The 24,009-nt window shown below is 45.5% G+C and overlaps 1 protein-coding gene across 1 annotated transcript in view; it reads left to right on the top strand.

The window, feature by feature from the left end:
- Positions 1-23,679, top strand: part of Ndufa9 (NADH:ubiquinone oxidoreductase subunit A9) — a 27,484-nt gene extending 3,805 nt beyond the window's left edge. Inside the window, exons 2-11 of the mRNA XM_028754523.1 lie at positions 541-705; positions 1,071-1,168; positions 2,436-2,527; positions 4,116-4,257; positions 8,450-8,552; positions 10,169-10,236; positions 12,114-12,190; positions 16,759-16,854; positions 20,319-20,385; positions 23,135-23,679. Coding sequence (XP_028610356.1) covers positions 541-705; positions 1,071-1,168; positions 2,436-2,527; positions 4,116-4,257; positions 8,450-8,552; positions 10,169-10,236; positions 12,114-12,190; positions 16,759-16,854; positions 20,319-20,385; positions 23,135-23,305 — 1,079 coding nt within the window. The 3' untranslated portion in view covers positions 23,306-23,679. The remainder of the gene's footprint in view (positions 1-540; positions 706-1,070; positions 1,169-2,435; positions 2,528-4,115; positions 4,258-8,449; positions 8,553-10,168; positions 10,237-12,113; positions 12,191-16,758; positions 16,855-20,318; positions 20,386-23,134) is intronic.
- The last annotated feature ends 330 nt before the right edge of the window (positions 23,680-24,009 follow it).

The following is a 24,009-nucleotide window of genomic DNA, read 5'->3' as shown; positions in this document are numbered from 1 at the left end:
CTTCTCTTCTCTTCTCTTCTCTTTTTATGCAAGTGAATGGAATTTGCACCCAGTTTTCGTGCTTTTGTAGCCAGCACCCTACCAGCTGAGCAGCTCCCAGCATTTTTTCTCCCTGTTTTCCTTTTGAGATGCCAATAGTCTTCTACCACCAACCACATCATTACCTCAGCTCACTTGCCTTCAGTTTCAGTCATGTCCAGATAGTCTTTGCTGTGACTCCACTCTGGTCTTCCTCATTCTTACTTGTGCTTAGTTGGGCATGTTCTGTGTTTCTCGTGGGATTCCAGTCTTGGTTATTCTGCTTTAAAACCTTTCTCAAAACACTTTACCCAGAAATCCTTTCTTGTGATAATACGGCTTGATGTTCTATATCCCATAGGTCATAGTATTTGCTTTCTAATTTTATATACTTCCTATGGGTTCTATGCTACAGTAACTTGTATTTACTATTGTCGGTACTTACATCCCTAAGGTACAAGTTTCTAGGACCCTTTTATGCTAATACATGCCATGTTTGCTGGCTCTGGTGTTTCCCTGAAGGTCCTGCCATTACTGCAGCATCTGTGTTCTGTGGTTCATCCCATCGCCAGCTTCACCATGCTGTCATACCTCATGGGAAAGGTGGCCGCTCATCTGTCAGTGGAGTTGTGGCCACTGTGTTCGGAGCAACAGGATTCCTGGGTCGATACGTTGTCAACCATCTTGGTAAGTCAAGTTCTTATAGTTAGTGTGCTTCATGCCTTAGACTACGAGTGTCTGACTTGAGACTGCAAGCCATGTGTTTTTGTTTTAACGATATTGTAAGTTATTTCTATCTTAGATCTATATAAATTTTATCTGCCTTGACATTGTGAGAACATTCATGCTTCCTCTATAGGATATTATTATGGGAATAAATAAGTATATGGGAAATAATATGTGAGGTTATGGCATCTTTAGTATGCCAGAATACACTTTGTCTTAAGCATTAAGTTAATTCATCTGTCAAATTGGAATTTAATGTTTTCTAAGTCAACTGTTATGTGACATATCCATATTGATGGTGATCTTTGTTTCACTCCATCTTTTAGGACGAATGGGGTCACAAGTGATCATACCGTATCGGTGTGATGTATATGACATCATGCACCTTCGTCTAATGGGTGACCTGGGCCAGCTTACCTTTCTGGTAAAGACTTTATGATGTTAATGTAGTTTTTGAGGTCATTGTGGGAGTGTTCTAAAGTGACAGAATCACAAGGAGGAAGTCTAAGAACTTGGCTTAGTTTGTATGAAGTTAGCTGTGCACAGTCCTCTCTTAGCATTCCCTCTTATTTTTCTTCAGTCTCTAGTCTCCTTAGGCCAGAGGTTCCCAGAGAACTAAAGAGGACCTGCAAGGGTGTGGCTACGTTGTACGGGCTCTTTGGTTGACCAGTGAATGATGAGCTGATTATAAACCATGTAGGATTTCAGCTGAACTCATAAACTTTTGCACTGTTACTATAAAATAAGTAATCTCAGGGGGGAAAAAAAACCATAATTTTCTGTACTGAAATGAAAATTGTCCCAGATACCACGGCTCATTCCTGCAATCCCAGCACTTGGGGGTCTGAGACAGGAGGATTCTCATAATTTTGAGGTCAGCTTGGGATATACCGTGAATATTGGGCTATTCAGGATGGAGTGAGGCTCTGCCTTAACAAACAGGAGCCAGGCATGGTGACACACACTTGTAGTTCCTAGCAACGGACAGGTGGAAGCCTTCAGGGTTAGCCTGGCTATGTGAGCCCCTATGGAAAGCAACATTAACAACAAGACCTGGAAGTTTTCATCTCTGCGTATCTTCAGTTCTTGGTTTAGTGTCTTTAAAACAGAGCTGATATTGTAGAGTATTAGGGCCCGGAGATGTAGTACAGTTACTAACATGCTTGTCATTCATGCTTGAAGACCCCGGATTAGAGTCCCAGTGCTACAATTAATGTAAATAAATAAATAAGGGAATTGTTGAAGAGAAGTCAGGAGCTAGCCCTGGGCTCCCTAGTGGAATGCTGCTCCTTTTAGTTGTCTCCGCTGGTGGCTGCGCGAAAGCCTTGCTCACCTCCCATGTCATGCTTGCTTCTTTATACACTGGAGACAGAATTATTGCACTTCCATCAGTGGCTACTTAGTAAGATGGATGTCAGCTTGGGTGCCAGAAGACCGAGGATGGCCCACTAAATATATACCATTATACATGACCTGCCTCTTTCCTAGTGTTTGATATCATGAGTGACATGTACTTCCTTGTCTCGGAAGAGTGGGGGAGTGAGCAGGGAGGGTGAGCAGTCAGCTTCATTTGTTAAGTGAGTGGAGTCTGTGAAATGGGCCCGTGTTTGAGCTACCGCAGATGACTGTTCTGAAAGGTGCTGTAAGTGCTGAGACGTGCCGTATGTTACTGTTGGTCTCTGCTGCTGTAGGAATGGGACGCTCGAGACAAAGATTCTATCAGGAAAGCCGTGCAGCACAGTAACGTGGTCATCAACCTCATTGGGCGGGAGTGGGAGACCAGGTAAGTCCCAGTCTCCGTCTTTTCTGCTGAGTCCTAGAGTTCCAAGACAGTTACAGGGATCTTCTGGCGCTAGGGGTTAAGTGTCAGTGTCATTTAGTCAGTCCCAAGTAATGGGTGAGTAGGGTCATTGGCACAGTGTGCTGGATGTTGGTGGTATGATACGTCATGTCAGTGTGTTGGTGCTGTGGATTTGACAGTGACCAGGGTTGACTCTGTCACGTGCGGTGGAGCTAGGACGTAGGATTTGCTTGTCCCACTGTTCACTAGTGTTTTGTATCGCCTCTCCGCATAGCTAATTGAAGACAATGTAAGTACTGATTTGAGTGTTGTTTAGTTTTTATGGGGATTATTAATAAATAATGATTTATTGTTATTTTTAAGGTTTTTATTATTATCTTTTGAGATCAGGTCCTATGTATCCCAGGGTGACCCTGTTAGGCTTACAGTTCTCCTGCCTCCACCTTGCAAGTGCTGTAATCACAGGCATGTGCTGCCACACTGACCTAAAGAAATGGTGTTTAAGCTTCTATTTGCACAGCCCATTGTTTACACCTTCCCCCTTCAGCGTTTATTAAATGTCTGACGTAGACTCATTTTAGTACCTCTGTTTCATTAAATAGTTTAAAATCTTTGATAACTTACAGGGTCCTTTTCAGCTTTATATCTCCTGTAGGGACTAACAGTGGCTTGTGCAGAGTAATCATTTAGCTAATGTTAGACTTGAACTGTGGCTTAGCTCCCTCCCTCCCTCCTTTCCCTCCCTCCCTCCCTCCTTTCCCTCCCTCCCTCCTACCTTCCCTCCCTTCTATCCTCCTTCCCTCCCTCCCTTTTATCTTCTCTCCCTCCCTCCCTTTTACCTTCCCTCCCTCCCTTCTATCTTCCCTCCCTCCTTCCTTCCTTCCCTCCCTCCCTCTCTCCCTCCCTCCCTTCCTCTCTCTCTCCTTTCTTTCTTCTTTCCCATTCTAAGGACTGAACTTAGGGCCTTACTCATGTCAAGCATGTGTTCTGCCACTGAGCTCTATCTCTGGTCCTGCTTTTCTTCATTTTGAGCTAAGGTCTCACTAAGTTGCCCATTTGCACAGTTGGTCTTGAGCTCACTCTGTAGCCCAGGCTAGCTTTGAACTTGTGAGCCCCCTGTCTCAGCTTCCCAAGTAGCCAGCATTATAGGTCTATGCCACCAGGCCATGCTGTAACTGATCTTTTTTTTTTTTTTTCTCTCTCTCTCTCTTTAGGGAAACAAAGTTCCATGAATCCCTTTCCAGCCCCAATACTTCCCTGCTTCCCTGTAGCCAGAATAGTCAGGTTTTCTTGAAGTGCCTTGGTCACAAGATTCCTTGAGAACATAAAGTGCTTTTTATGCTGGTTTTATAACTTGGAGTAAGTCTTTAGCTAAGTGAATTAACAATGAGCAGGCCTGGAAGCCTTAGGAAAAATTACTTTTGGCTTAGAGTTAAGGCATTAGTATTTAAAAAGTTAACTATTATAAATTCTGGTACTGTCATGAAAACCAAAATAGTATAGAACACTCTGAAATCGTGAATCTTCCTGAATTCTTTTCTGCTTTCCTCCCACCCCCTTTTTCTTTCAGAAACTTTGATTTTGAGGATGTTTTTGTGAATATTCCTCGAGCAATAGCGCAGGCATCCAAGGAAGCTGGGGTTGAGAGATTCATTCATGTCTCACACCTAAATGCCAGTATGAAGAGTTTGTCTAAGTCCTTGAGAAGCAAGGTTTGTACCAGGGACTCAGAAGGTTCTCCACAGGGCTGGGGGAGCAGGGTTAGCATCAGGGACTCAGCAGGTGCTGCACAGGGCTGGGGGAGCAGGGTTAGCATCAGGGACTCAGCAGGTGCTCCACAGGGCTGGGGGAGCAGGGTTAGCATCAGGGACTCAGAAGGTTCTCCACGGGGCCAGGGGAGCAGGGTTAACATCAGGGACTCAGCAGGTGCTCCATGGGGCTGGGGGAGCAGGGTTAGTGTAAGGGACTCAGCAGGCGCTCCACGGGGCTGGGGAAGCTCCTTAGAACTTGACAGGTTTGAGAAGCTTTTCTCCACTGTGTGTTGAGCAGTCAGATGGTTTTTTGTTGTCCTTCCAGAACAGGTGTACTGGTGTTGTGGATTTGGTTTGTTTGGTTTTTGCTATTGGGAACTGAACACAAGGCTTTTGCCTTCATAGGCAAGAGCTTTGTCCCTGAACCAAGCGTCCAGCCTCTGCACACGTGTTGGGACATTCTGTTTGAGTGGTCTGTTGAAGGGTCTCAAATATGGATAGATCAATATTACTCACCTCCAGATGTTTAAGGTTGTGGGGAGATGTGATAAGAGGTACACAGGAAATACCAGGAAACGTAGAGCTTGGTTTCTGCCAAAGGAGACGTGCCTGTGTCACCTACCGTGATTATAGGGCCCTCTTTCCTTCTCAAGCCATCTGTAGTCACAGGCTTCTGCCAGTCCCACCTGGGCAACGTGAAGGCTGGGAATGGTAGGAAGAGCTAGTAAAATGCCCTTTGCATAGTTCATCTTTTTCAGTTCCTGCAAACTTGACTGGAGTCTGGGATTGGCCACTGTGGCTCAGAGTCCTTCTAGGACCTGAAGTGTCTTTGTCCAGGCTCATTAGTGTCTGGGTCTACATACTCATCAGCATTTGTCTTCTGCCACAATGAACCTGTCTTGAGTCATCCTGACAAGGACTACAGAGTTCCTGATAATGACTTCTGGTTTTTGACCCCTTGTATATGTTTATTGCGAAAACTATTAAGCACTAGTTGTATGTTGTAAATTGTGTTAGATACCGAGCTTACAGTTATTTATCCTAGCCTGCATTAAGTTTCTAGTCTGCCAGGGAAAATGATCCCAGCTCCATGAAGCATTGCAGAGGAGCAAAATGTCTGAAAGAGCAGGGAAATAATGGGGTGGTGGAAGTGAGCCGTCCTTGTAGCTAGTAACCTTTAACTGCTACCATCAGAAAACTGTAAGGGGTTGTAGGGATTGCCAGGCAGTTACAAGCATGTGCTGTACTTGCAGAGGATCTGAGTTCCCATTTGACGGCTCACCACCGCCTGTAGCTCCAGTTCCAAAGGGGTCTGATACCATCTTCTGGCTTCCCTGGGCACTGCTCTCATTTGTATAATCCCTGACTCTAAACACACACATATACACAGAATTTTAAGTAATACATTTTTTTTTTTTAAAAAGGGAAATTGGATGTAAACAAAGGAAATGGGAAATGTATAGGCTCATATCTAAAACCAGCCCTAGGGAATCTTAGCTATGATTGGTGCCAACATTTGTCAAGCCTATAGCTTGTTTCAGGGACTTTTCTCAGCTCTGACTTCCTCCCATAGTCTCAGGACTGGATGGCATGGTTGCTGTAAGGGGGCAGGCATGTTGGGTTGAGGAGGAGAGATAGCAAAGCTGGCCAGCCCTTCTCTTTAAGCTGTCTGTGTGTGCGTGTGCGTGTGCGTGCGTGTGTATATGTGTGTGTATATGTGTGTGTGTATGTATGTGTGTATGTGTGTGTGTTGTGTGTTTTCGTGTGTGTGTGTGTGTGTACTGTTGGGTGGTGGTACTGTTGGGTAAGATACTTGAGTGGGGCTAGGCCTTCGGCCAGTGACTCTCAGCCTTACTTACACATTAGAATCACTGAGACTGTCTGTACCCTAGACTAAATCAAGTAGAATCCTTGAGGGTAGAATTTGGGTGTCAATATTTTTTTAAATTATTTTTGTGTATGATCTAGAGGAAAGCTGTGCTTTTTCTTTGAATGATTGAGTTTATTAAGCACACAGAAGCAAAAGTACAAGAGCAAACAGCAGTTAGTCGACAGGAGGAAGCAGCAGGTGTCTTCCGGTCAGGTGCTCAGAGTCCAGCCAGGATGAGTGGGGCAGCGCAAAGGAGAAGGGAAGCAAGAATAACATCAAACTAGGGCACCCTGGGGAGACAGCCGGGATTCCTGATCACACTGGAGTCCCGATGGAGCAGAACATCCCTCAGAGAAGGCTTTTAAGTACAAGGACAAACAGCTGCAGATAGCATCATTGTTGAGATCTCATGCTCTCCAGCAGAAATGCCTGGGGAGCCTTGCCAGGTCCCAGTGGAGTTCAGCCGGAGCAGAGAGTTCTCTGTCCTGCTGCAGGGCATTTTTATACCATGAGAAGAACAGAAGTAATCTCTCTGGGAAATACTTTATTCTCCAGCTGGTCTTAAGGACTCAATGATTTTACAAAACCTTTAGCATCTCCCATTAGAGAACCAAGGGTCTAGCCTGATGCTGAATGGGGCTTTTGAAAGAAACTTGACATCAACCCTCTTGTGTCTCAGTGGGCAGAGGTCAGCCCTGCTTTAGAGCCAGCTTCTTAGAAGGCTTAAGAGCACAGGATAATTTGCCAATGTTATGTTCATTCTGCTCTCTTTAGGCTATTTCAAACTGAGCACAGATTAAGAGGCATTGTTTTACTTGAGAGAATGCAAGGTGGTCCAGTTTTGAACTTGGGTTTCAGTATTGTCCCAGTTGTCCAGGGTTGATGACTCTGGAGCTCAGAAGAGAGATCTATGCTGGAGATAGAAGTTGAGAGTCAACAGAATCTGTTACTCGGAAGAACAGGAAGGTATGGACGGCCTAGGGACTAAACAGGCTGACTGAGAGGAGACCTCTGAATGGGACAGAGGCATGCAAATGCTTCCAGTGTGGCAGAGGAGAGATACTTGAAGATGCCAAAGCTAGCCAGGACTGAGCAGTGGTGGATTCATATGGTAGACAGGAAGCTGGAAGAGTTCAGGGTTATAGAATCCAGCATCAGGAGTAGGACAAGATATTATGTTTTTGAACAGTCAAGAAAACTGAGTGTCAGATCTGTTGATTCAGTGATCTTACAAAAAATAGTTTCAGATCAGATATTGTAGTTGTTGAAACAGAATCCAGAGTCAAAGTGAGTGAAATGTGAGCGGACACTTGCTGGGCCGAGTTTTATCTAGCGTGGCCCTCCTAGGGGAAGGGTGAGAGGACGCAGGAGTGGGAAGAGTTTTTAGTGAAGCTGAAGTCTTTTATAGGGTGGAGGCTCTACCTTGTTTACACTGAAAGAAGGAGTTGGTGAAAAGGAGGAGGCAGATTCTGTAGACAGTGAAGGAGGCCACTGCCACTGCCACCACATCGGCCGCTAGCTAGGTCACTGACATAGAGCAGAGAATCTGTAAATAGGAGGAAGAAAAACCATACTCCAGTTGCCCCTTCATTATGAGATTCTCTAGCATAAGAATAGGAAGAACTATTGTTTTTAAAACAAAATCTCAGTCGTTCCATTTTACTAAATGAAGACTGGGGAGCCAGATGCTGGAGTGAAACCCCCAGCTGACCTTCCTCAGCCATCGTCCCAGAAGGAAAGAGCTCCTTCTCCTTCTCCACACTGTCTTAATAACCCTTCAAACTGAATGTCTCTCCAGAAATATACTTCCTGTGTATCTCTATCCATCCTCCTGACTTCCTCCCAATGTCTATGGTCTTCCTATGTTCACTTCCTGTCAACTGGTTGCGTGCTCCACCTCTTGTATGGTTTACTTTATTTAATCATGTTTACAATAAACAGAAAGCTCTTATGTAGGTTAAAGGAGTGTACTAAGGCTTAGCCACACCACAACTAGAGACAGGTTTTTCCAGTATATAATCTTGGGGTTATTAGTGTGATCAAATATCCTGCAACAAAGAACCTCAACAGAAGTTCTGCATGTGGGGTGGTTTTTCTCATATATGTGTTTGTTTGTGTGTGTGTGTCTGTGTGTGTTTTATGACTAAAATGATTATTTTCCAAAATTATGGTTTCCTAATGAAAATAGGGCCTTGGCGATGTAAGCAGTGTCTGGTGGGGGTGGAGGGGAAACTCTGTGCACTTGCTGTGGAACTTAAAATGCTTTTCTTTTTGGTGGTTTAGGCAGTGGGAGAGAAGGAAGTGAGAAGTGTGTTTCCTGAAGCCATCATCATACGGCCGTCTGACATGTTTGGAAGGGAGGACAGGTTCCTCAATCACTTTGCAAGTATGTATCTTTCTTCCCGGAAGAGAGGCCTCCTGGTGGCTTAACCCAGAGGCCGTGGGCAGTGCCCTGGGAGCTCCCAGACAGAGTCCTCTTTCCTGTTCAGTTGCTCTCCCCTTTAGGGTTTTAGTTTCATCACCAGCAAGAGTCCTTTCTGCTTTTGAGAGATGAAGGTCTAGTTAAATGTTGTGGCAGGGATTTGGAGGGAGGCTGTACAGTTTTATTTCCCTGCAGCTGCTGAAGGCAGTGATCATGCTTTTCCCAGAGCATGTACTTCAGGGCCAGAGACTTCAAGTTTAAACCATAGTAAATCTGCAGTAATTCAGTGAACTTGGCAGGATACTAGCAAGTCCCTTGAGTTCTACAAATCCTTCCTATCCCCAGCCTGGACACCTGCAAGTCACTGATCTTTTTATTGGCTTGGTAATTGTATCATTTTCAAAATTGACTTCTTTCCCTTAAATGCATTCAGGATTCGTCCCTGACTCTTAGGGATTTGTTCCCTCGTAGAGCTGAATAGTATTCCCTTGTTTAGCTGTCATTTGTTATGCAGTTTTGGTGTTTCCCTGTATCTCCTCTTGATTGTGCCATCTAGAAATCTGTATTAATTTCCACATTGTTTTTAAAATTATGATATGCAGTATATAATATAAAATGTATCACCTGCTAGTTTCTTCTTATGTTGAAGCTTTAACCGCTGATGTATGGACAAAGGGATTTGGAGGTCACCGAGGCTACATGACCTTGTAAGGGTTAGGAACTAGTTGGTAGGGTTGGTGGCCTTACAAGGAGAGGAAGTCTTTGTGTGCACACACTGAAGTAGGCACAGGAAGAAGATGCCCACCTACAAGCCAGAAAGAGAGGCTCCCTGCAGCCTGCTGACACATGGCTTTTGGTTTTCCAGCCACCAGAACTGTGAGAAAAGACAATTTGGGATTTTAAGCCATCGAGTCTGGTATTTTATTGTGACAAGCTGAACAGACTGAGACAGACCTGTGTCTGGAGAGGTAGAATGCTGACCTAGTACCAGAGGAGGTAGAGACAGCACTGGACTGGGCAGTGGGTAGGCGAGAAGAGCTTGGAGGGCACCAGAGACATGTGGACAGGAAGAGCTGTGTGCTGCAGGCCTCACTGCTGGGACTGAATACCTGGCAGGAAGCGCCTCGGGGAGGAGGGGTTATTGTGTCTGGCATTTTGTGGAACTACAGCTCACTGTGGTAGGGAAGGCATGGCAGTAGGAAGGTGAGGCAGCTGTCACTTTGCATCCGTACTCAGGAAGCACCCCCAAACCCTCTGCTGAAGCAGGTGAGGTAAGACTGTGTGGACCAGGCTGCCTGGAACTCAGACATTCTGTCTCTGCTTCTCAAGTGCTGGGATCAAAGTGTGTGCCATTACAACCCAGCCCCCTACCTAGCTATTTATTTATGAGCATCACAACCCAGACCCTTTTGTCTGTCTGTCTGTCTTCTGTTGATTTATGAGCCATTTCAACCCAGCCCCCTTTTTACTTACTTATTTATTGAGTCCAGAACCCCCAGAATCTGCTGTATTTGTTATATTATTTTTATTGTAAACATTATGTAGACATTCTCAGAACAGGTCCTTATTTCTTCTTCCAGATTATCGTTGGTTTCTTGCTGTGCCTCTCGTTTCTTTGGGCTTTAAGACAGTGAAACAACCAGTGTATGTAAGTACCTTGCATGGAGGCTTAGGAAGGGGTGTAGCTGGATTCGGGTTTGGTTCAGTTTTCTGCTTTCATTCTCACCTACAGACTTCATTCTTTCTTTGTCAACTTGCTTCAACTAGTTGCCTTAGTTTACCCAAGAGGTACATGGCTTCTCAGTGTCTTTAGTTGTCCATCCACTTACGAAAGCTTAACTGAGGCAGGTTTACTGAGTTGCCCAAGTAAGCCTTGAACTCAGTGTGTAGCCCAGCAAGACCTTCAACTTGACACTTCAGGCCCTATCTTCCAAGGAAACCACGGTTACCAGCCTGTTCCCGTGGTCTGATGCCTTAACTCAATAAATGCTTAAGCACGTCTCAGGATGTGCACAGTGTTCTGACACTGTGTTACTGGGAATATGTAGAGGATAACCAATCAGACATTTTTGTCCTCAAGTTCTTTTCAGTAAATGACAATTATTATTCAATGTGGTAAGTGCTGGGAGAGGGAGAGAATTTTAAGTCATCATCTCAGAGGGCACGAAATCCAGCTATGGGTGGTTCAGAATTGGTTGGTAGACATGGGCTCTGTTCACATAGAGCTGATGGTACATACTAGGTCCCAGAGGTGAAGGAGAAGGTTTGGGTCTATACTGGGTGGGCTGGGTTAGACCAGTGTTTCTGGCTTAGTTAAGATTTCTATTGCTGTGACAAAACACCATGACCAGAAGAAAGCTAGGAAAGAAAGGGTTTATTTTACTTACAGCGTATAAGTTTATCACTTAGGGAAGCTCAGGCAGGGGTCTGTAGTCAGGAGCTGATGCAGAGTTCATGGAGCGGTGCTGCTTTCTGGCATGTTCTATGGCTTGCCCTAGTCTGCTTTTACATACACCTCAGGACCACCTGGCCACTGGTGGCACCACCCAGAGTGGACTGAGCCTTTTCATATCAATCTTTATTCAAGAAAATGCCTTACAGATTTGTCTACAGACCAGTTTATGGAGACATTTCTTAATTCCTTCTTTCCAGATGAGTCTACCTTGTGTCAAGTTGACGTAGAAACTAGCAGTCTTCTAGTAGTGAGACTACTGATGTTTGAGACCAGATAATTCTTCAGTTCTTCATTGTGGGGTATCAACAGCCACTCTATCCTTTAGTCAGGAGGTACCAGAGACAGCCACACCCTGCCCCTCCACGACAACTAATTTCCATGCAGTTGTTAGATGTTTCCTAGAACCATAAATGACTCTGGTTGTGGTTTCTGTGTCCCTTGATCTAAACCTGTGTGCAGTTCCTGCTGTGGCAGTCAGAGCGGCAGAGCATCAGCAGCTCGGCATGGTTCAGTTTCCAGGCTCTGGTGGCGTAGGACAGTGTGGGCAAGAGTGTCAGAGATGGCATGGGAGAGCTGATGGCCTGGCCAGGTCACGGCCTTGGGATGACTAGACAAGACTTCTGACTAGGACAGTACCTGGCTGAGCCTTGAACCGGATTGTGTGAACGCCTGCCAGAGTCTGAGAAGAGTTGATGCCATTGTTTTTCTGTTACATCCTCTGTGACAGGCACCTGTTTCCTTCCTCCCTTTCTCTTCCTCCCTTTCCCTCTCTCTTTAAATGTTTGTGTTTGTCTGTTTGTGATTGGTCCTGGGGTTGAACCCAGCACAACATGAATGTCAGGCAAACACTCTATCTCTAGGCTACATTCTCACCTCAGTACCACCACCCCGATTTAAAGAAATCAAGACAGGTTGTATTGAGTTACTCAAGCTAGCCTTGAACTCAGGGTGTAACCCAGACAACCTTTGCTTAAATCTTTCTGCCTAGGTAACTGATGTTACAGGCCTTGTTCTCCAGGTCTGATGCCCTAGTTCAAGAACTGCCTAAACATGTATCATGATTTGTATAGGTTGCAGATGTTTCCAAAGGGATTGTTAACGCGACTAAAGATCCAGATGCCATAGGAAAAACCTTTGCCTTCACCGGGTAAGTGCCTGGAGTTGCTTTTCGTGGAAAGAAGATGGTAGCTTATAGCACCAGTTCTTCCTGAGGAGCTTATTCATGGACCTGAAACAGCTGGCACTCACAGTCAGCAGTTGAGGGGACTCAGGACCGGCCTGAGTATTCATGCTTCTGTTAGCAGTCTGAGAACCACTGCCCTAGACTACTACAAAAGCAGTCAGTGCTTGGTCTGTGAGTTCCTGTCTGTGGATTCCACTTTTTGATGAAATATTCAAGGAATCCAGGTGTGGTGACTCATACCTGTGATGCTAGCACTTGGGAGGCTGAGACAGAAGGATCACCACACATTGAAGGCCAACCTTAAGGTACCACTGTGAGGTACATAGTGAGTTTAAGGGTACCCTGAGCATGTAGTAAGACCCTGCCTTAAAAATAAAGCAAAACCACGGTAGGAGAATGTGTCTGCACTGAAGATGTGCCTTTTTTTTAAACTCCTAAGCTCACTGATTGAGTGAGACAGTCTGGACAACAAGCCCCAGCGATCTGCCCATCTCTACCTCCCAGCATCTCAGGTGTGTTCTGCTGTGCCAGCTTCTTATTTTATGTGGGTGCTGGGATCTATTTTCAGGTCATGCTTATGCAGCAGACACTATACCAACTGAGCCAGCTCCCCCACTTCTCCCAGGTATCTGGTAGTATTAATCATGTTGCTTTATTTTGTCATCCATCAGTTTAGGACCTATAAAACACACACACACACACACACACACACACACACTCAAGTATACATAATTGAAAGTTAATAAACAAGTTCAGTAAAGACACAAAGTAGGTCTATATAAAAATCAATTTTTATATACTATCGAGTAAGCAATATGCAGATAGAATTAAGCAGATGTTATAGGCTGAGGAAAAGGCTCAGCCCGTTAAGTGTTTGCTAGCAAGCAACGGGACCTGAATTGATCTCCAAACACACAAGGAAAAAGAAAAAGCCAAGTAGGCCTGTGACGGGAGAGTGAGTCAGGAGGATCCCTGGGCTCATTAGGCAGCCAGCCTGGCTCAGTCCATGAGCTCCAGGTTCAGTGACAGACTCTGCTTCGAAAAACTAGGTGTCCACATGTGTACTGCGGGCTGCACTGACACACACGTGCATCTACCGACGCTGTACACGCACCAAAGGAAGTCATGTCCACAGTAGCTTACAAAATAGAATACTTAGCTAAATTTAGTAAGACATGTGCCCTAAAAGCACCGTGAAAGCAAAGTAAGGAATACATAAGACCTTCCAGATTCATGAATTGGAAGTGTCAATATTGTTAAAGTGGCAATTGTCCTTAAATTGGTCTGTAGATTGAATCTTGTCAAAATCCCAGCAGCCTTTCGTAGAGATTGACAAACTCTAAATTTAAATGGTATTACAAAGACAATATAAAATGGTAATAGCGCAAACCCTTCTCCCAATTATAAAGCCTACTCTGAAGCTCTGATGAACAAGACAATTTTGTGCTGAATTAATAGATCAATTAACCAGAACCAGCAGTCCAGAAACAAACCTTTGTTTGCTTGTTTGTGACAGGGTCTTGCCACCTAGGTAGCTTAGGCTGCTCTAGGCCCCATTGTGTAATCAAGGATACTATACTCATCCTCTGCTCTTGCTGGAATTCTAACTCTCCACTGTGCCCAGCTCCAGACATAATTATGGATATGATTGACTGTTAACAAAGGTGGCACCTGAGAGCAGAGGGCAGTCTTTTCAACACGCAACCCTTTGGAAGATAGGAACATGAACTTCTACCCCCTGCTCTATGTGAAGAAAAGAAATAGATGTAAGCTTTGAATTATAAATTCTTGGAGTGGAACAATGCTAGACCTGGGTTTAACACAGTGTTTTTAGCTATATATCATCAGAAGTATAATTCATAAAAGGAAAAAAATTAAGTTCAACTCAGAATTTGAAACTTTTGCATTTCAAATGATACCATTTAAAACCGAAATGACCAGGGCTGGATAGATGGCTCAGTGGGCAAGAGCACATTCTTCCCCACAGCCTGAGTTTGCTTTCTAGCACTTACATGGTGGCTCGCAGCCATCTCTAACTCCAGTCCCAGTGGATCCATATCCTCTTCTGGCGTCTCCGCAGCAGGCATGCGCGTGGTGTGCAGATATACACGCCGGCAAGGACACAGTATATTAAAAACAGGAATTTCAGTGAGGAGGGTAATGTGAATGTTAAAGGACATACTAAGAAAGTTGAAGTCTTTATAGTTACTAGGGAAAATGTAAGTTACACAGAGGGAGCACATCACAGAAAGATAATGACAAATGATCGTGACAGTGTGTAAAGAATAGGAAAGTTTGCATATGGTGCTGGTGCAAATGTAAGGTAGGCATAGAGCTGTACCTATAATGCTGGCACTCTAGAGACTAAGGCAGGAGAATCAAGCTCAAAGACAGCCTTTACAAAACCAGGTTAACATCATGGGAATGAAAGCGGGGGTAAGGCTAGATTATGCTGATGGGTGCACAACTTTATAAATTAAATCACTGAATTATAACTTGAAATGGGTGAACTTTATAGCATATAAAATATTCCACAATACTGAATGATACAGACAAGGTTTCTGTTTTTGTGGAGCTGATAGATTAGTTTTGACACCCATGTATAATAAAGCTACATAGCATAAATTCCCTATAAGCAAAGTCCAGTGAAGCAGACCCTGGAGGAGAGGGGAGGGACAGTGACACTGGATGCTGCAGAAGGAGAGTAACAGCATGGTGACCTCTGGTCTCTCTGGACCTTAATAACCTTTGAGACAAGGGCCAGTGTTGGCCTGTGGTGGAATCTCACTGGAAGGATGGGGCGTGGAGGCAATGAGTAGCCAGCTCTAAGGAGAAGTAATGAAAAAGTGGTTAGGAGAAGGTGGTGGGGCTGGCCAGATGGCTTACAGGGTAAGGGCACGTGCCACCAAGCCCTACTGCCTGAGTTTGGCTTGAAACCGTTTGGTGGAAAGAGATACTTGACTCTTGCAGTTTGTCCTGACCCCCATGCTCACTGTGACATGCATTGTGACGAGATACATATTAAGGGGGTGGTTCTGGGAGGTGACTCCACAGCAGGAGAGGTCCCACCAAGGTTTAGATGATAACAGTGTCCTGTATGTTGTTCTGAGCATGAAGAGATGACTGTTAATATTCACAGGGACAGAGTAGTCAGAGGAGTGCAGTCTTTAGAAGTGGAGAAGAGTTGTGAGAGAGTGTAAGCAGAAGGTTTAGCCACCGTGCAGGCGAGCTGAGGTATGTCCAGATCTGGTCAGCCATGAGACACCAGGGTGTCTTTTCACTGGAACATGAGCAGAATATCAGCCAGCAGGAAGGGTGACTTGCCACAGAAAAGCAGGTGGAAACTTTGAGGTCAGAGAAGACAGTTCAGTTAGTTCCCTGGGAGAATTCAAAGAGCGTAAAAGGATGGGCAAGCAGACCTGGGAGTATCATTTGAGATCACTGAGCAGAGAAGGGAGGTGGGTTAGCTCAGGAGTTTTCTCTCTTGCTGGTGTGGGGTTTTTAGTCCTTATTGTTGTTTGTTTCTCTGGAGAAGGCAGATATTTACTTTAACCTATGTAGGGATATGGCTGACAAGCATAGTGGATCCAGAAAGTCTCAGAGGCAGGCTTGCTGAGGGTGTCTGTTGACAGTGATTCTTAACAGTGAACCATGAAATGCAGGCTGGGAAGGATGTAGTCTTCAGTGGCCCTTTCTCTGTGATCAAGGGCTTGGCTTGTCTGGCCACACTTATTGGGATGTGTTGCTGTGGAGCCTTTTAAGGAGGGACCTTGCACACAGGTAGCTTAGTCTAGTGTTGCCCTTGTACAAACCAGACATCCTTGAAAACCCTTTGGGGATTAAAAGGCAGTTTGAGGCAGTTTCTGTGATATTTCCACTAGCTGATACCAACATTTCCATTTGAACAGTGGGTCTTTGGTTGTGTTTTTGTTTGTAAAATGTTTAAATAATGAGGTTTATAGTGAATTATCTTCATTATGCTCTCAGTTGCAGATCTTTCTGAGACAAATGGCATTAGGAAAATGGTGGATAGATGTTGGAATATAAGTGATGCTTAATTATTAAGGCCTGGGCCTAGATAAATGGAGACTGTCTAAGTGGAAAGGATCACCGTTCAGAAGATGGGGTTGGTGTTTGTCATTGTAAGGGACAGAAACTATCAGAGGGAAGAAAGTTGTAAATGACCAAAAACACATGAAGAAAAACTAACACCATGTATTAAAGAAATGCTTATTAAGCCAGGTGTGGTGACTCAGGCTGAGGCAAGTGTTTGAGGCCAGCCCGTACTAGAGTGAGAGAGAGCCTTCTCGAAAGGAACAAAAAGATGAATGAGTAGGGTACATTATAAACACATGTAATAAGGTGAGGAGGGTGGAAAACAGGGTCTCTCTGGCAGTTTGTTAACAGGTGGTTTTTCTTTGTTTATCTCTGTTTGTAAACAGTGGGTTTCCTTTTTCATAAGAAAAATATTCATTATTTAAAAATAAAAGGTAGGGGGCAAATAATGTGAAGAACTGTGTTTTGGTTTCCAGGCCCAATCGGTACCTGCTCTTCCACTTGGTGAAGTACATCTTTGGCATGACCCATAGGACCTTCATCCCTTACCCCTTGCCACAGTTTGTGTATAAGTAAGTACGGTGCTGTTCGTGCCTACCCACCAGAGGGCTGATTGGAGATACCATTCCGATTTCCTTCCCAGTTAGCAGGAATACTTCCTTTAGAGAAGGCCAGTCTTGACACTTCTGATCAGGCTACTCCTGATGCTATAATGCTGGCCAAGAAAGGAACTGGAGATGGCCTTAATGAGCAAGGATGACCTAAACTGTCTTCTTAGGTCTTTCTAAGGTCTTTCTTAAGTGACTCTTAGATTGAATTTAAAACCCTAGGCTTAGGTTGGGGGTCTGTGTCAGAGGCAGGGCATTTGGTCAGTGTGAGGCTCTGGGTTTGGTCCTCAGCATCTTGAAGAAGTAAGCAACAGTAAATACCGCGGGTTTTAATTTGGGGAAGTGTCTTGCTTGGAAGCTGGTGTGAGGGACAGTCAGCTCCCCTTTTGTTTCTTTCCAGCTGCCCACCATGGGACAAGGTGCCCTTCTTTTGTTAAGGCAGTCTTTGGTGTAGTTGGGGAGGAAGAAGCTGACCCAGACCTCGACCTGGCCTTGTGTCTTCCTCCCTTCTTCCCTCCCTCCCTTCCTTCCTCCCTCCCTTCCATCTCTTTCTCTCTCTCTCTTTCTCTCTCTCTCTCTCTCTCTTGCTCTCTCTCTCGCTCTCTCTTGCTCTTTCCTTTCTCCCTCTCTCCCTCCCTTTTTCTCTCCCTCCCTCCCTCTCCCATCTTTCTCTCTCTCTCTTTCTTTCATCCCTTCCTCCCTCTCTCCCTCCCTCCCCCTTCCTTCTTTCCTTCTTTCCTCCCTTCCTCCCTCCATCCTTCCCTCCATCCCTCCACGTCTTCCCTTTGGGGGCCAAACTTCTCTACTTCCTGGGGATAGTAGCTCAGTGGCAAAACCCTTGCCTGGGAAGTGTGAAGTCCTAAGCTTAGTCCCCATTATCAGCTGCCTTCCATTTCTCAGGCAGTGCTCTAGGCATCTAAGCTATTAGAGCAAACATGTCTGTAGCTTGTGGTCTGTAGGCTGTAGGTGTATAGCTCAGTTGTTATGTGTGCTTAGCACACTCAAAGCTCCACCTTCAATCCCCAGCACCCAAAACAAAACAAGACAAAAAAAGCCTCTTAAACAACAAAACCCATAGCAGGTAGAGGTTGTTTGTTGAGAGCGCTCTCCTTCAGTGGCCTTTCTTTCACTCGTTTAACACTCCCTGTGACTTACATAATAGACAGGGACAGAGTGTGCACAGAGGAGCAGCAGAGAAGGCTCTGGAAGCCAGAAGACTGCCCCCACGCAAGGGATGAGCCGGAGATGAGGACTGCTAAGTGCAGGGCTTTCAAGACACTGGGAGAGGTAGAGAGGAAAAGAAGTAGTTTTGTGTGTTTTACTCTGAGAAGCCCCAACTGGCCTGGAACTGGCTGCCATGTACCATGCTAGCTTGGAACTTTCTGTGTCTTTGCATTTAAAATAATACTCCTGTCACTCCTCCGCCCCTACCCATTCTGAAATCACAGGTGTGGACCACTGCACCTGACCTCATTACAGATTCTGTTTGTTTGTGGTGCTGGACCAGACCCTGAGCCAAACATTCCATTGCTGAGCTATAGTCCTCTCCTAGGAAGGGGAGACATAAACATGCATATCTGAAGAGGAGAATGCTACTCTTCTGTTCATACCCCTGTATCCAGTATCTAGAACTGTTACAGAGGAATCAGGATAGGTGTTTCTTGGCCTCCTATCCAAAGAGTCAAAAATGAGGGCTCACTTTGCAAAAGTAGCAACAAAACTACTCTAAGCGAAGCAGTAGCACTCATTAGAGGGGGTATGCTGTTGATATAGGTAGCTGTCACATCAGGGAAGGTCCTTGGGGATACCAGTTATTGTTTTGGGATTCCTTTTATGAGGCTCAAGAGAAGGAGGAGTTTGGTTGCTGAGGAGCGTTAGCTAGGGTAGTTCTTTATTTTGATTAACAGATTAGTTCATGTAATCATTTTTCTATAAGTTTATTGCCATATGCAAGTGATTTCAGTCACATGTAAGCCCACTTTTACATAGATATAAAATGGTAAGTGGGTTCTTCTTAAAAGTTTACTTGACACAATTTCACCTTACTGTATGTGCACCTAAACCAGTTCAGGCTGGTTCACAGTTTTCATTCTTTGTACCAAAGTGCATTGGAAATATATTTGAAAAGACACTGACCCAAGTTGAGGGTCATTAGGGAAGGAGAAACTTAGTTCCATTCAGAGAGGAGTATGTGGATAGTCACATGGAGGCGGGGGTGCAAAGTTGCTATGACCAGTGTTTGGAGATGTTTGTGCATACGTAGTACATCCAGGTAAAGGAGCTAGGCTGCCACGTGCATTATGAGAAGGGGCAGGTATAACCCAAATCCAGTTAGAGTCTGAGGTTACTGAGCTATTTCCCAAGCTTGTCTGCTTGCTGTCATGCCTGGTGCACAGAAGGCCCGTCCACTAATATTTGTGCACTGGCACCCTAATGTAAAGTCAGCTGATGTAAAGAACAGAAGCCATGGAGTTGTCTGCGACACCAGCTTTAGTATGGTGGAGGGCTAGAAACCAGGAGGCAGGGAGGCACTGTCATATTGCACATGGGGGTGGGAGTTAGGGCAGGGTTGGCAGACACTGGTGGCACAGCCCAATGAGGATGCTGCATAGTCCAGATGCTGTACCCAAAGCCCAGGAGCTGCTTGCAGGAGGCTTGCCTGTAATCAGCAGTTCATATGTTGTTACAGAAATTCTGAGCACGCTTACAGCTTCCTTTGACATGGATTTATTTTAGCAATAAGAATGTTCTTTCAGGCTTTTGAAAACTGTAGGTTGGGGCTGGAGAGATGGCTCAGCAGTTAAGAGCACTGACTGCTTGCTCTTCCAGAGGTCCTGAGTTCAATTCCCAGCAACTGCATGATGGCTCATGGCCATCTGTAATGGGATCTGATGCCCTCTTCTGGTGTGTCTGAAGACAGCTACCTTGTACTCATATACATTAAATAAATAAATAAATAAATAAATAAATCTATCTGTTTTTAAAAAAGCTTTACGTAGAGGGTTGTGGTAGTGCCGCTCAGTGGGAGAGCACTTGCCTAGCACTGTGAGGGCCTTAGTTTTTTCCTAGCATCCTCCCCTGTCCCAAAAGCTGTAGATTTTGGTAGGCATGGTGGCACATGCTAGCTTGTGAGAGGCTGAGGCAGAAGGATTAGGAGTAAGTCATTGTCAGCCACCTAGTAGTGATTCTGACACTAGCTTGATGTACATGAGTCCTTGACTTAAAAATCCAGGAAAGGGAGTTGGGGAGGGTGAGTTAGATCTGTCCCCACAACAGTTAGTAGAGCCTGGAGGTTGTTATTTTCTCAGAAAACAGTGACAAACTTAGTGAGTTCTTGTGTACAGCAGTCCCTCTTTTCCTGGGGGGTCCAGTAGGCTGAAACCCAGCACAGATGCCTCTCACACGTGCGGTATATACTTCCATTGCAGCTGGATTGGCAGACTCTTTGGACTGAGTCCATTTGAGCCCTGGACAACGAAGGACAAGGTGGAGCGGGTAAGTTTGTGCATAGCAAATTTCTCACCAGGCAGAACGCTGCAGAGGAGGAGAAGTCAGATTAGTTTGGTTGGCTGGCTTGGGTAGTTGCAGAGCTTCTATGTTTTGGTGGTCCTCCTAGCCGAGGCTAGCCCTTCTGTTCTGTTTTTGGCTCACATATGTTCATTTTCATACTGTTTCACCGTCCTAGTTTATTCTTCCTGTGAGGTCATTCTTGTCAGCATTCAAACCTGCATAATAGTCCCCCTTTCCTTGCTGAAGGCCAGACTCTCCTTCCCAGGTCCCTCTGGCCATTTTGATATTTGTTGTGTTCCCTTACAACCATTTTGGGTTCTGTTGTTATTTTAAGACGGTCTCTAGGCCAGGGTGGCTGCAGACTCACTGTATAGGTGAAGGTGCCGTGGATTCCTGATCCGTTTGCCTCTGCTTCTAAGTGCTAGGGTTACAGTGTGTGCGGCCATGCCTGCTTTTCCCTTCATACGCTAACAGCCGAAGAGCTGTCTGTACCTGTTCCCAATAGATTCTTGCCTCCTTTCTTTCATCCATTTCAATCACATTGTGTCCTCCTCTGCCCTGGAACTGCACTTTCCAGGGCTACTCATGACCCCATGCTGCCACCTCTCAGACAGTTTTCTGATCTTATCTCGATCCTACTGTGAACAGCATTTGGTTGGAGCCCCATTTCTTCTTTTTGGAATGCTGTCTTTGCACCTGTGCCTGACCCAGGCCGTGTTTTCTGCCTTTCCCTTCTCGAATTGGGCTGTGCTAGAGGCCCCGTTCCTGCTGCCCTCTCCTCCTGGTTGCTGTCTGTTCTGACCGGGGTCACAGCCTCAGCCACTCTCACTTCTGTTTGTAAGTTATATTCATCCCAGCTGCTGCTGCTGGAGGCCATGCTGCAGTCTTTCTCCTGTCATGAATTGTTTTATGTTGAACTATGCAGACATAGTAACACGCTATAAATAGAACTGCAAGCTTTTTTTTTTAAATCTTACCAAGTGTTTTTCTGTTTTATTTTGAGATGGGGTCTTGCTATGTCCACTGTACAGCCCCAGCTGACATTGCATGTGTGCTGATCTTCCTAATCTTTACTCAGCCTCCCCCGTGTGGGGATCACAGGCCTGTGCCATGTCCTACTCTTGCAAGCTTGTGTCCTGTCCTTGAACTCTCGCTAAGTGACGGCCCTTTCTGTGCTGTCCGTATAAGGCATCTAGTGATTCCCTGCAGTTTTGGCTCCTAAGCCAGCATTGCCCCCACAGGACTTCCTGCAGTGCTCAAGGTGGTCTGTACCAGGAGCAGTGTGCGATTCGGAGGACTTGGTACATGGCTACCATGACTGCAGACATCTGAGCTATACATAATGTTAGTTCACTGAACGTGAGATTTGAATTATGCTTGACTAAGTGGCTTCTGTGTTAGATGGTAGAGGGCTAGACCCTCAGCAACTCTCAGTAGATGCCAAGTTGGGCCACTCCTAATTCCTGCCTGCCTGTTCATCATTAGGAACGTGCTTCTAGTAATATTGGAACTTTGCTATGTAGTAAAGCAACACTATCTCTCCTCTGCCTACTGTTACCCAGGCAACAGTCCTCTTTCCTCTCTCAGTGAGCCTCTTGCTGCCAGTCTTGTCTGCCTGCCGTATGCTAAGCTCTAAAGCCCTGGCTCTTCTTCCTCAAGTCGGCTATGCTTGTCTGACTCATTGATTACCTGCTTCCTGCATACTCAGACCTCACTGGGAAGATACCAAGTAAACACGACAGCATCTCAGCCTGAGACTAGAGAGGAGATGCAGCCACACTGACCCCTAAGAGCCAACACTTTGTTAGCCAAAGACTTGCTAACAGTCCCAGGAAACAGCCTCCCTCTAACGGACTGCCTAAAAAGCAGAGACATTTTCATGCTGTCCTTTCTGTGGCCATGAACTGACACTTGCTCTTACCTCGGTGACTGAGAAAGTATGAATAGTAGCAGACAGGCTTTGGGTTTGGTTTGCAGAATGCCCTAGAGCACTCAGTGAACACACTGGGGTCCTCTCTGTGTTGTTTGTTGTGGGGGTCACAGGGTGGGACCTGCTTCAGTTCCATGTACACAGGGATCCGCTTTGGTGCTTTTTGATGAGTAGGGCTGTCTTGTTCAAACAAGATTGGTTTGGCTTCAGGCTTTATAGTGAGCATAACTTAAACCATATTGAGTATAATTGGAGCAGAAAAGGCTAATGGGGCCAGGTGTGATGTTATAACCTGCAGTCTCAACTCTCAAGGGAGGCTGGGACAGAAGCATTACTACAAGTTTGAGGTTAGCCTGGTTTACATAATGGGTTCCTAGGAGACACTGTGTCAAAGTCCCTAAACCAAACCAGACCAAAAAGTTAAAACTCAAGTGGAGAGCTGGAGCCCAGGGACCCAGCATAAGGAGAAACTGGGGTGCAGAGGTGGACTCTTGTCTTAGCTCTTCTCTGGATCTCTCAATGGAGAGAGAGCTCCTGCCCCCAACGCTAGGCTCAGCTCTGTGTACATGTGCCTGTGGGGCTGCTCTGCCAGGGTCGCTGTCTGTGCTCCTGGGGGTATGCAGACCTGCCTCAGGCCTCGGATGATCCTCTCTGTTTGTTCTCCTTTTCTGAGTTCCAGAATCAAAGACTGTCGTGGGGTCTCTGACGGCGCTTGCCTCAGCGATAATGATAAGCCAGCTTGGGGCTGTGGGGGTCTGAGGGGTGGCACTCTGTTTCAGCATTTTCTGTGGCCCTTTGTCACAGATACATATCTCAGATGTGATGGCGACCGACCTGCCTGGCCTGGAAGATCTTGGCGTTAAGCCCACACCACTGGAGCTGAAGTCCATCGAGGTGCTACGGCGGCACCGCACTTACCGCTGGCTGTCGTCTGAGATCGAGGAGACCAAGCCTGCCAAGACAGTCAACTATTAGTGTCACCAGTCGCCTGTGCTCTCTAGAGGGTCTTATCCGCAGTAAAAGAGTCACTCTATTAAATATCCGGGGATTTCGGTCTACTGCAAGTGTCTTTCTTGATTGATCAGAGAAGAAGTCACAGCCATTCAGAACAGAGCCGAGTTTTCTTTTAAATAACTATATATAATATTGACACACACAACTGTTCTCTGAAATGTTAGAGAGTTTGGAATTCTCAGACCAAGGCCCTGTCCTCAAAGTGAAAATAATGTTATAATCTCGGGCGCATGGTGTCTAGAAGCATTTGGTGTAAATGAGCACATACACACTGCAACTGATCTGAACTCACACATAACGTGGGTTTAACGTTATTAAAGATTGGGCTGTTCTCACGTGGTGGGATGAATGTTGTGTCATCTAATGGTAGAAAGGGACAAAGGGGTAGAAGGAAGCAGGGAACTCAGTCTTCTTTTTTTATTTTCTTTTATGCAGTGCTGGGCATCGAACCCAGGGTCTTGTATGTTTAAAGCCAGCTTTCTACCACTGAGCCACACCCTTCCCCTCAACCTCTTTTGTGACAACAGTGGTCACTCATGACAACAGACCTCTGAAGATCTGGTCAGCTAAACCAAGCCAGGGCTTCTACTATGCTGGGAGTAAGCGTCCATATGAACTTTGGAGGGATACACACATTTCAAACCACAGCATCAATTAAGAAGACA

The sequence above is a fragment of the Grammomys surdaster genome, unplaced genomic scaffold (assembly GCF_004785775.1).
Source record: "Grammomys surdaster isolate TR1022 unplaced genomic scaffold, NIH_TR_1.0 126013, whole genome shotgun sequence".
In the NCBI taxonomy this organism is placed as follows: domain Eukaryota; kingdom Metazoa; phylum Chordata; class Mammalia; order Rodentia; family Muridae; genus Grammomys; species Grammomys surdaster.
This window is presented reverse-complemented; position numbering and strand designations above follow the sequence as displayed.